This window comes from Poecilia latipinna, unplaced genomic scaffold, assembly GCF_001443285.1.
Source record: "Poecilia latipinna isolate Pla-1442-1.1 unplaced genomic scaffold, P_latipinna-1.0 Scaffold2512, whole genome shotgun sequence".
Taxonomy (NCBI): domain Eukaryota; kingdom Metazoa; phylum Chordata; class Actinopteri; order Cyprinodontiformes; family Poeciliidae; genus Poecilia; species Poecilia latipinna.
In genome coordinates, this window is record NW_015115128.1 from 35,118 (window position 1) to 47,684 (window position 12,567).

Below are 12,567 nucleotides of genomic sequence, written 5' to 3' on the forward strand. Positions count from 1 at the left end.
ACAAATTTGGCTTTCTAATTAAATAATTAGCTTAGTACTAAATAGCAAACTAAATATTTAGTTTGCATATGTTGCTGCTAATTAAATGTTTAGCTAAACATGTTACTTTAAATAAAACATTTACACGGCTAACTAAAAAAATGATTTACAAGTAAACATTTAGCTTGCTAATTAAATATATCAGTTGATATTTATAAACGAATGAACAATATGGTAAAAATATGACTTTGAAAACAATGCTTCTTATGGTTGGCTAAAATAGCTGAAGTTATTGTTGTTAATTCTTGACCAAACTTTACAAACGATATCCCATAACAGTACATTCCTTTAGCAAAGGCACAATCTACATTTAATGGCAGTTATGCATGTGTAGTTTTTAAAATATTTTACGTGCTTTGTACAAAATATTTGTAATTCTTTTTAATGTAAAATCAAATAATTTTGTAGTGGAACTGGTGTGGTTGAATGTATGCCTTCTACATAGATTGTTGCTGTTACAGAAAAGAAAAAAGAGGGGAAAAAACCTTTGGTAATTGTTTATATGTTCATTTTATTGGTGTAGTTTGTATTACATCCATTAATTGGCAGCTCAGCACTAAACAAAACGTCTGACCTGGAGGAAATTTGATAATCATCCATCTGAATGGGTTGAAGATGAGAGCTAAGGTGGTGAATGTTAAAGAATTTTCACCGCTGTTTGTCTGACTTTCCCACTGAATTTAATCAGTGGTAGGGTCTCTGTCTACTTAAGCAGGATTGTAGCATAGTTAGGGAGAATATTTCTTTGTTTGAGGTGAGGTTTTTTGTAATGAAGTTACCCTGTGTCAGAATCTGCAACTGATGACATCTTTGTAATATTCTGACGAAATTAAAATAATAATAATAATAATAAACATTCAGATCTCTGGAAAACTGCTGATGTTTGTTAATGGCTCATAACTATCTGTGCATGTTAGTCATAATAATGACAATAATGATCACTTGTCGTAACACTACAAAGACACGCGAGGCTGAAACAATAAAATGAAAGCACTTCCTGTCCCTTTAGTTTAGAAGTTCGAGACTCATTTATGTACTTCCCACACTTTGTCTCGATCATTATGATGTAATGTGTACCTTAAATTTTTAACATTTCTTATTCAGAACTGAGAACAAAGTTTTTAAATATGGAAACAGAAAATGATTTTCCACTATTTAGTGCAATATATAATGGACAATATGAAGACAGACATAAACAGATATTAACTGCACTTTGATTCATTCAACAGCATTTCTGTTAATGTCTTTGACTTTATGTAAGTGTTGGGTTTCTTCCTTCCTCTCAGTTTTCATCCTCATACATGCAAACAAGACACAAATTATCACTTTACAAATTAGATGAGTAACTAAAACTATATTTTGGGAGACATATTTTATTGCATTTAGTTTTTATTTAATTTATACATTAAACATGCATGTGAATGCTGACACTCTGGAGTAACATCAGCCTTAAAGTAAATACATTTCCATTTTTAACTCATTTGTTTAAATTTGCTCACTTTGGTATTACCTTTTTTAGGTAGTTGTAGTTTAAGTCAAATCTTATTACTCTGAAACTGAATGACATATTTGGTAATGACTTAGTAAGAATGGAAAAACTAAGAACTTAGAACATGAACTTAACTCTTGATCTTGACTTTGCACCTGAATGTCTTTACTTGGGACTTCGCTTAAGACCTCTGCTGTCAAGAAACTGTGTTTCCATTGAAAATAAAATTGTGCAAATTGGAATAACTACATTTCTTTAATGAATACCAATTAAAAAAAACTCAGTGGAATAATAGAGAATAATCTTTTGTAGTCTGTTTTCACAGCCCTCAGTTCAATGGTAACACTGCAGAAGTCCATTGTCTTCTAATCCTCTGGTAGTCGGCCCAATCTCTTTGATGGTAGAAAATCAGTAGAATGTGACTATCCCATAAGACACTGTGTGAGATCTTCCAAGACACAACTGTTTGTGGTTTGCCAATTGATTATAAACCAATGCTCTATTTGGTAAAGGAAGGGACTTCGACACATTTCAGGGCATTAAGTGAAACTCTTAAACTGTTAGTAAGGAGATGAATGCCAGTGGCATTGTTCATGCATATCCAAACACCAGACCACCAGCCCATTGGTGGTATGGTGGTTAGTGGTAAACTTACAGAACAAAGCTGATATTAACAAACCATAACTTTTACATTAATATAAATATGAAGGTCTGGTGTCAGTTTCACTCTTATGGCAAGAAAGGGAAAAAAACTTTTCCAAAAAATTCATCTGAAGTTAAATGAATAAAAGAATGCTTATCATAGTATTTTGTCATCGATCTTATCACTTGTCTGAGTGTAGTTCAGTTTGTGGTATCGCTTGTCTCTCTGCTTGGATTGTTTCTGAATGCAGTAGACTCTTCATCATCTTGGTACTTTTCTTCTTGGTTCTGTAGTGATTGGTTATCCAACATTTTGTCAGTGTCCCCTCTCGGCCCTTCAGCTCCTTCCACCTGTGTCACCTTGCAGTCTCTAATGTCTTCCATCTCCATCATGTCATCCTTGTCTTGATCTGGATATGATCTGGTTTCTACTACTGAGGTTTCCTTTCTCTGAGTCTCAGATTCACCAATAAAAATCTGTTCTTGCTTTCTAACAGTGGGGTTTGTTTCCTCTCTCTCTGATTTAAATCCATCTTGGAAACTCTTCAACCTCTGGTCCGATGAGGATGCCTCTTCTTTGTGCACCATAGTGACGACAGAGAACTCCCTCTTGCTGTCAGGACTGGCTTTAACAATTGATACACTACTTACTCTCCCTCCTTGAAGTGAGGATGGGGACAACGGGCTGGGGGGTGTCAAAGATAAACTTCCCAGTCTGTCTTTTAAAACCTGCTCAGACAAAGAGGCTGGATCTCCTGCTGCAACTGAAGACAGTTTGGGTGTCTTTAAGATTCCAGGTCTCTTTTTTTCTATCTTTTCTTCAGTCTGTCCTTCAAGCTTGTGTTCCTTCGTGGAATATGAACTTGGATGTAAATCTCCATGGGTTGCAGATCTTACAGAAGTCAAACATTCTGACTTTAGGGTTGAATGGGGTGAGGCTGCAGTTGGAGAATAACATGGGGCGAGTGGTGATAATGGTTTGCTCTCCAATCTGCTTTTGGGGCTTGGTGACTCTGCCAGGGATGAGGTAGGCGTTTTTAATGACAAGACAGATGAAAAAGTCTTGTTTTGGAAGGAAGATGCAGGAGATGAACCCAAGCTTATCAAAGCAAGGCCTCCGCTGGCAGCTGGTTCTGGATCTGGACTGGAACATGGGTCAGAGGAAACTCTGGCAGTCGTAAAGTCTTTGTTCAAATGGGACTGACCAGTGGGCATAGCAGAGGTGAAACCTGGAATTGGTGCAGGTATGATGTCAATGGGGGTTGAGGTCTGTAGTGGTCCAGGATCTTCAATCTTTACTATCTTATTGTCGACATCTACAGATTTCCCAGGTGAAACAGGCAGGGAGGAAGGGGCAGAGGTTCCTGCGGCCATCTTTCCTTGTAGGCCAAGCCTGGAACTTTCCTGGGAACCAGAGTTAGAGTTGGAGAATTTTTTGAGAATAGAAGTTATGCCTTCACGTTGAGCTGATGCAGGCTCAGTATTCAGCTTGGCAGCAGCTTTAGTACCACGCTCTGGATTAGCCTCTACACTCTCTGCCTGGACAGGTTCCTCCATCACAACAGGTGGCTGTTCAACAGCAAATCTAATCCCCCCAGTGTCTCTACCTACCCTCTCTTTTACTCTCAAACCTAAAGGATCACTGCCCCGCCTCAGCCCAAATATGGTCACACTCTTCTTCCTTTTCCCCACATTTGCAGCAACACCATTGGCACCATCTGGAGGGAGTTGGACTTCCTTAAACATATTCTTCAGATTGTACCCATCCTCCTTTCTCTCCTCACTATCTTGGGACTGGTACAGCTGGTCCCCCAAAACAGCCAATAGGTTAGGACTTCCCTGGAGCTTCTTATCAGAGTGTGTCACCCGGAATCTGAGGAGATAATGACAGAGAGAACAATGTTTCACTTTACAGCTCGTCATGCGTTGAACTTGACAAAATGGCTAAAGTCTGTGTTCCTACCTTCCAACAGAGAAGACGGTCTGCTCTCCAGGTCGTTGTTTGAAACGGGGTGTCCTGCTTTGTCTGTGGCCCCTCTTCGCTTTGACCTGGGTGCAGAGGAGGCAGGAGTTGAGGTCGGTCCCTGAGTGGACTGTATGGAGATGGGGAGGAATGCCACCAATGGACTCCTTACGCAACCTGGATGTCAACATGCAAGATTATTGGTGTGCAATTTCAGAATTACTTGTTTTCATGAGAGTTTAGCCTAAAATACTCCAAATGCCTGAGACTGTTATGGACAGCAAAGACAAAGATCCAATATATGCATTTGTACAAAGATAGGCAAGAAAAGCAGTGATGCTGTTAGACTTCAGTTTGTTATACAAACCTGGAACCTTGGTCCTAGTTAGGTTTTCACCTTTTGGATGTAATCACCAGGTCAATCAGATATCTACTCTATCCTATCACACCTTTATGAAGTTTATGTTTTTTATTATTTTATGTATTCCAGACAATTTGAAAGAATTGATGAAGACGGTTCCTTTGTGAATTTCTTGGCAGAAACATACAGTGAGAACACGGCTGGTGACAAGAATTATCTGATTTAATGCTTGACTGGGAATGGTCTGGTATCTAAGCTGTAGCAGATCATGCTAACAGTATGTCTTTGGTGTTCAAGTTGCTACTGAGTGAAGAACACAATTTTCAGAATCAGTGTGGTCTTCAAAAACTGAGCACATGGAGTGCAAGAAGTTTGACAAAACTACTTATATCATCGGCTAAAGCTGCCACTTTGGCCGATGATACAAGAACGAACAACAGCAAAGCTGCTCCTGGTTTCCTTCAGAAGAATCAAGATCTATCTGTCATGGACCAGGCTGGAAATATTGGTTAAATCTCAGTCAACCTACTTGACAGGGAATGATGTTTACGAGTAGCAATGCTAACTGCGCTAATTCTGATAAAAATAACTAACAATCTAACATGTAACTGTAAATCAGAGCTATTTTCTCTTAAATATGAAGTTGAAACAGTGATTATTTGATTTTCTGTGATTTTTGTTATGCTTAAAGCTAAATAGTTCTGTCCCCTATGTTGAACCGTTCTACTGTATTTGAAGCTTATCCACAGTTCTATTATCATGATTTGTTCTCTAGTGTGCTGTTGTGCCATTAGCAGATCTTAAACTATCACAATTAAATGAATTTTAAAATTTGTTCATTGTAATTTTAAAGAAAATCTGCTGCCATGTGCTCAGTGGTGGGTTTGTGTGTGAGCTTACCGTGGATCATGGCGCACGCAGACGTTATGGTTTCCCAGCATCTCATTGAAGGCTTCCATGTTGGCTGCAGGAGACAAGATCACAAATCCACTGACTTAAACAACTTTTCTGACAAGTTCTGAGAAAATCGCACAAACTGTAATGGGATATATACATCTGATCAGAAAAGAGCCATTTGAAATAAATCAACAAATGGTAAATGGACTGAACTTATATAACACTTTTCCAATAATTTTTGACCACTCAAAGCACTTTACACTAGAGTCACATTCACCCATTCGCACTCACAAACGCTCACACATATATACACCGATATGCAATTTGGGGTTAAGTGCCTTGCCCAAGGGCACATTGACATGTGGCAGGAGGAAGCTGGAATCAAACCTACAACCTTCCGATCACAAGACGACTACTCTTTCCACAGAGGCACAGTCGCCCATACACCCAACACTAGCATCATAGCACGGAATAATAAATTGAATTTAACAACATTCAAACTTGTTACCTTCATTTTCCATGATGCATTTAAGAATCTGCTCCACGGTGTCCTGGTTCTCGTCATTCTCATCTGAAAACAGCAAAGAAAGACATGAACAAATAAAAACAACAATCCTTTCAGTCACCTAAAAATACAACCACTGCCTGAGGGAGTCATTTTGGAGAGTGCAGTCTATGCAAAATATCCTTAAAGTACTGATTAGGTTTTTGAGTGTTTGGGTGAGTGTATGTGTTTGTTTACATGTGTAGAAAAATTTTTCTTACATGTGCAGGAGCATCAGAGCAATGTATGTTTGTGTTTGAGAGGACTCTTCAAAGACAGCCAGGTTTCATGCTGAGAGTTTGTGTACTCAGGAGGTTTTATGAGTGAGATGGAGAAAAAAAACAAGAAAAAAACAAGATGAGAAATAAACAGATTCAGAACCAGCTGCGCTCAGAACACTGGAAATGTCATTACGCTGCTCTCATAGCATGGCACCCTCTACACTTACTGACCGGGCTGGTGCATGTGCAATGACGTCTGAAATATTTAAAACATTTATTACAGTGGAAGAACATCCAACCAAATAATATGGAAACATCTAACTCTTAATTTTAGTCAATTTGTTCAGTGTGGAAAAGATTTCATATTTAGGAATAAATATTAGTTCTGTGGACAAAATCACATCTTTCATAAGTAGATTTTTCTTGACAATCACAAAAAAGTTAATTATTCTATAAGAATTATTCAGAGTCCCAAACAGACATTTAGCTTTCAACACTAAAGTGTCCACAAACTGAATGTTTGGATTTTTTTGTTTTTTTTTACATTTTCCAGCGCCAAATGTCATTACATCTCAAAATTAAACAAATCAATCTTTTGATGGTAGTGCCATATTAAAATGTATCTATTCCAATGCTTTTGAAACATTTTCACCAGCAGTGCCACTAAATCTGAAGCCTGGTGCAACAACTAAAACTACTAAAATGATTCATATTAGGGAGAATTTATTGTTAAAGTAACTTAATGTGGTTAAGTAAATAATAAGTGTTTGATACTGGAAAAATTGAAGTTGGAAACATGATGTGTTTATTGTCTGTAAACACAATAAAGAAAATAAGGGTGTATCCATCCATCCATTTTCTGTACACCTTTGTTCCTAGTGGGATTGGGAGGATTGCTGGTGTCTATCTCCAGCTAACGTTCCGGCCAAGAGGCGGGGACAACCTGGACAACCTGGACAGGTTGCCAGTCTGTCGCAGGGCAACACAGAGACAGACAGGACACACAACCATGCACACACACTCACACCTAGGGACAATTTAGAGAAACCAATTAACCTGACAGTCATGTTTTTGGACTGTACTACAAAATTAAAAACTGATTCCTCCATTTGTCTTCTCCACTTACCATCTTCATCTTCCCCAAGCTTTTCCTTTTCATCCTCCAGGTCTCCGGTTCTGCAGTGGTAGCCCTTCTTCTTCAGCAGATGACAGATAAGGAAGCCCAGCAGACCCGTCAGGAAGAAGAGGAAGACCACCAGAAAAATAATGTAGGATGGTGGGTGCTCCCCCGCCTCAGAAGCAGCTAATTTAGTCATAATGTGGCTGAAACCTGAGAGGGAGACACAGGTCAAAGGTCAGTGTTGCCTCTGTCAGCTCTGTCATGGCTGCAGTCAGTAAAAGAACAACATAGTGATGAAAGTTAATCGTTGTAGAAATGGCCATTGAATACAAACTGAGAATAAAGGTCGAATGATTGAAACACAATTTTTATTTTTATTAGAATCAATATATGAATTAAAAATAAGATTCTGTACATTTCATCTGACAAAGTGCTATTATAGCTGCAGAACAGCTGGAAAGCATTCAGTCTGTGTGTGTAATGAAGCTACAGTGGATCTCTAAAGTATACACACACACACACACTTTAAACTGTCAGGATGTTACAATATAAATCAGAATCAGAAGAATTTATTGTCATTGTCACAAAGACAACGAAATTGCAGTTTCAGTTACAACCATCCATCACGCAACAACACGAGGGGGGGAGGAGAGGCAAAAAAAACAGCCTGTCTCACACTCTGCTCTTTGCAGGGAAGAGCTTGAGATGAAGAAAAAAAACTCGAATGGGACGGGGGGATAGTTGGCTGAGGCCTCGCAGCCCGACAGGCTAGCTAGCTGGAAACTATGATACATAATTTTTACACTTTTTTCATGGTGAATGGTAAATGGTTCTCCACTTTCCCTCCAGTTTTTAAGACTTCGTTGGAAGGTTCCGAGCCACATTTTAGCAGTTTCTCCTACGTTGTTTTCTCTGCTTGATGCCAGTGATCTGACCTACATGGCTGGTTCAGAAATGAGAAGCTGTTAAATTCAGGTGGCAACATTTTTAGGGGCCAACCAGTGAACTACTACACTGTGCACTGGTTGAGCTAATTTCTACATTTATTCTTGTTTTACGCCCAACATAAATATAATAGAATCAATTCAATATATTTAACATCAACTTGCAATTTGGAGAAGTTTTGCAAGAAAGAGGTGGCAAATATTACCAAGTGAAGACGTAGTATGCTGATAGACTTCTACTAGAAAAGCAAACCAAACAAAATATTGTGTCCAGATTCAAATTACTTCAAGAAAGTTTTCATTTAGGACCTGGACATTTGTCATAATGCAAATTTCATAATATTTTCACTTTTTACCTTAAAATGTTTGATGTCACATTAGAAGGTAAAACTGTAAATATTTGAGAGCTACTACATAAACTATATAAGCAAAACGGGGATAATTTACCTATTTGTATTTCCATGAAAACATAAATTAAACCTGCATACTGTATGAATGGGAAGAACATTTAAAGTCTACCTAATAGGGCTAACCAAGGATCCAAAACATGTAGATGTACTGTACTTGATCCAACATGTACAATACGGCCTATTAAAACATAAAAATGCTAACTCTTCTGGTGGAACTGAGATGTTATTACCACTTTTCTTGTTTTGGTCTAGATTTATTTCAATTTCAAATTCACATTCATCTTTCAATAACCTTTTATAGAACCAGAGGACCTGATCTTATTTGTAGAAGTTTGGTAATTATCTCCAGTCCCAGTTGTTTCAGTCCCAAAAGTAGCTGCAGTCATCCAGGTAGATTTGTTGTCATAAGCCACACCTATTTTAATAAATCCCAGCCACACACCAAATTCTATACACATTATATAGCCAATTCTGAGATAAACCCTCTCATGTAAATGTTTTGATCCTTGGAGTGATATCTAGAGCTGATGTTTCTTGTTTGTGAAAATAACTTGAGGCTACATAGAAAATATGTATTGAGATAGTCATATCAGAAGCTAAACAACATAAATAGCTGACATTATACCCAGGTAATAGTTTGTTACAACAGTTTAACAGAAGCTCACTCTGTCTCTAAAAGAACGTTTCTCCATAAAGAATAAGGTTTGTTGGAACTTTTCTTGGGGAAAGAATTTCTAAAAATATGTTTACAGTCAGACTAGGTCTGTTATTGATCAAATACAGCAATTATTACACCTGGATCACAGTCCCAACATAAGAGAAGTAACCCAATCTCAATCTCTTAACCTCATGTTTTTGCATAAGCCAACAAACAGACAAGCCTTACCGGTTTCACAGCCTGTCAGCAGTGGACACGCAGGACGTCAGCATGGTCACTGGAAAACATGCCAAAAGGAAGACAGCAGAAAATCCAGTGAGATTTGGTCGGTGCTGAAAGTCCAACTGTTTGCATCAGATAAAAAGCCGTGTGCCCCACCAGCCAGGGCTCCCCCTCAGCCACACCTTCTCTCTGCCTCCACATATGGAGGCACAAGGACAGAGAGAGGAGAGAAAGAAAATAATAGCCATCATTGGAAAAGATGTCTTTTATAAACAGAACAAAACTCATACAGTCCTGAAATAAGATTAAACCAAGACACACTCTTATTTGCTGCTCACAGACACATTATTACAGCGTCACACACCTGATATCTGTAAATATTATCAAATATGTAAATATAGACAATAAACATGTAGAGTAAAGGTGCTCACAACGTAAAGGAGTCAACATACAAGAGCTTATCGTTGTTGTCCTCTCCGCCTCTTATCAGTATTAATAACAACCCCCATACACACGCACAGTCATTTATCTACACTTGTTCCTTCTGAAATGTCCTCAGGGTGGCTGAACAGTGATAGCTCATATCATCAGCAACCAGCTCTCCACATCCTCCAGAAGTTTGTTCCATAATGACCATTTGCTCACTGATGTGCTGAAAGTTTGTCACTTCATTAAAAAAAATGTGTGCTAATATTCAATATTAGGGAGATATTTACAGCATATTTTGACAGTAAAATGCTGACTCCTATTTTTTTTTGTGTGACTCTTACCTGCAGATAGCTGCAGGTAAGAGTTTGGACAAGCTGCCTGTCCAAACTCTTCTGTGTTGGCTGTATGCATATACAGCCAACACAGAAACACATCTGACCTCACTCCAGATTGGCTTTATTCACACAGAAATGTCCCAAATACAGAGAGAGAGAGAGAGAGAGAGATGATTTTTTAGGATACTTTTCTTATGCAAGGGTGTGGGAACAATTTCATAGAAGTGACATGTGAACAAAAAAACAAGAAGTTAGCTTGGAGGAGATAAGCTGCAGAATTATAGTCAAAGTATTTCATAATTCATTTACCCAAACATTTTCATAGAATAGTGACATTTATCCTCTTCCAGCCTACTGTATGTCAGTGTTTTCTCAGGCTGTCAGACCTTTACCTTCCCTCCATTCTGCTTGTGTAACTTCACTCACTAGACTCTCGTTGCCAGGACTGATTTAACATTTTTACTGTCACAATCTTCCCCTGTTGTTCCTGCTACAGCTTACTCAGTTTTGTTGTGAAATGTTTTCTCTATGTGATCTTCAACAATTGAAACATCACTCAATTATATACCTCTCACTGAGGCACCGCAACTGATAACCTCTTAGTTGCTGACAATGCTAACGTTAGCATTTGGTTTAGCTTCATATTGAAGATAAATCAAATTCCTAGTTCACAATTATTTTATTGACTTTGGAATGCAGTAGATTGCAATAGAAGCTACACATTGACTTTATTTCTTATGAGGCATTGCTAAGTTTATACATAGTCCTAATATTAAACCAAGGAAAATTGCCTGGTCTAAAATTGGTTTGTAAAAATGTATAAGGTTCACAAAAAAGTCTGTAAAACATGTAAAAATGCCAGAAATCATAAAAGTGTCCAGCTCCAATTTGAGTTTATTAAATAAAGATTTATATGGTGATTTATGCTTCATTTCCATCTACTGGTGGATGGAAAAAACATCAGGTAAAACTAAAATGTCACTGAATGTTTGAGCTATAAAGCACTGACAACAGGAAGCTGTCTTGTTGGGTTTCTAGAAGAGGAAATGTGGCCGTTATTCAGCACGAATAGTGACTTCCAACAAGATCAACTGAACTCTCCTAAACTGGCTGTGGCTTTGTGACTGAACTGAGAAGAAACAGAGCTGACAAAATATATCTGAGGCTTCAGAGGAACAGTCTCCTCAGCATTTGTAGATAAAGTCATTAAATCTACAGCAATGATGACACCTGCCTCACATGGAAACGCTAAGCAGAAGCATTTGGGTGTGCAGCTCAGATTATGTGTCTGTAATTAGGATCCCAGCTCACTCTCCTCTTTTAATTAGGTCTTCATTTACATCTAAACTCATAAATCAAATGTTAGCCTGGATGCCTCTGGATCATTCAGACATTATGCAGATAGATATTCAGAACAGAATGTTCACCGAGCTTTAACACTGTGACCAGTGTGGATAACTCTACACTGATCACAAATTAAAACACAGTTTAATTGGACAAAGGTTAGAATCTGACAAACCATGGACTACATTTTTGAAAGATTCTATAAACACAGTTTAGGATTCATAAAGCTTCTTTTTGTCAAAATAGTGAAAAATATTTTTCTCAAAAGCATGAGAATGTTTTTTGTCCTGGATGTATCATGACATGTTACACAGCAAATTTGGAAGTGTTCAGTCAACTCCTACAGAGTTGAATTAAACAGTTTGAACGCGTCTATATTGGTCCACTCTGGATGGTGTAGAAATAACACTTTTGAAAGTGTTATTTGTGATATAGTTGAATCGACACTCACAGTAGTTGAAATTAAACACATCAGTGTTGACTTACTCAACATTAATTATTATGTCAAAAGTTAACACTATGAACATGTTAAGCTAACACAGGTGTAAAGTATATATTAAAATAGAAATATGAGTTTAGAAATACTACGTACAGAGTGTGCTGTGGTGGTGCAGGGGTTAAGCACAACCCACATATGGAAGCTCTAGTTTTCAATGAGGCTGTCATGGGTTCGCTTCTCGGTCTACCCCTTCTGTCATTAACAACTTTTTTTGTCAATTTACTACCAAATAAGAGCCACTAGAGCAATTAAATCCTTCCCCCACCCCCAGAAACTACTGGCCATCAATAATCCCCAAATACATTTTAAAAAACATTAGATGCCACTTGAATCTACAAAAATACCAGCACGAGTTGCAATACGTTTTATTTCAAAAACATCAAACAGCACTGACAGCAATATACAACAAAGGTCATTCATTCATGGTACTTTGCACTGAAGGTGAAGTGT

The 12,567-nt window shown here is 38.0% G+C and overlaps 1 protein-coding gene across 5 annotated transcripts in view; it reads right to left on the reverse strand.

Annotated features, from left to right (window-relative positions):
* Nucleotides 1-1,392: 1,392 nt before the first annotated feature.
* rell2 (RELT like 2) overlaps nt 1,393-12,567 on the reverse strand; it is a 39,555-nt gene continuing 28,380 nt past the window's right edge. The window contains exons 1-7 of one of the 5 annotated variants that reach the window (XM_015019957.1): nt 10,281-10,327; nt 9,517-9,565; nt 7,283-7,486; nt 5,900-5,962; nt 5,395-5,458; nt 4,134-4,310; nt 1,393-4,043 (exon numbers count right to left, since the gene is read on the reverse strand). In XM_015019957.1, coding sequence (XP_014875443.1) covers nt 2,372-4,043; nt 4,134-4,310; nt 5,395-5,458; nt 5,900-5,962; nt 7,283-7,472 — 2,166 coding nt within the window. In that variant the 5' untranslated portion in view covers nt 7,473-7,486; nt 9,517-9,565; nt 10,281-10,327 and the 3' untranslated portion in view covers nt 1,393-2,371. Of the gene's footprint in view, nt 4,044-4,133; nt 4,311-5,394; nt 5,459-5,899; nt 5,963-6,156; nt 7,164-7,282; nt 7,487-9,516; nt 9,895-10,280; nt 10,328-12,567 lie in introns of those variants that run through there. The other 4 variants (XM_015019955.1, XM_015019956.1, XM_015019959.1 and 1 more) reach the window with 4 other exon arrangements.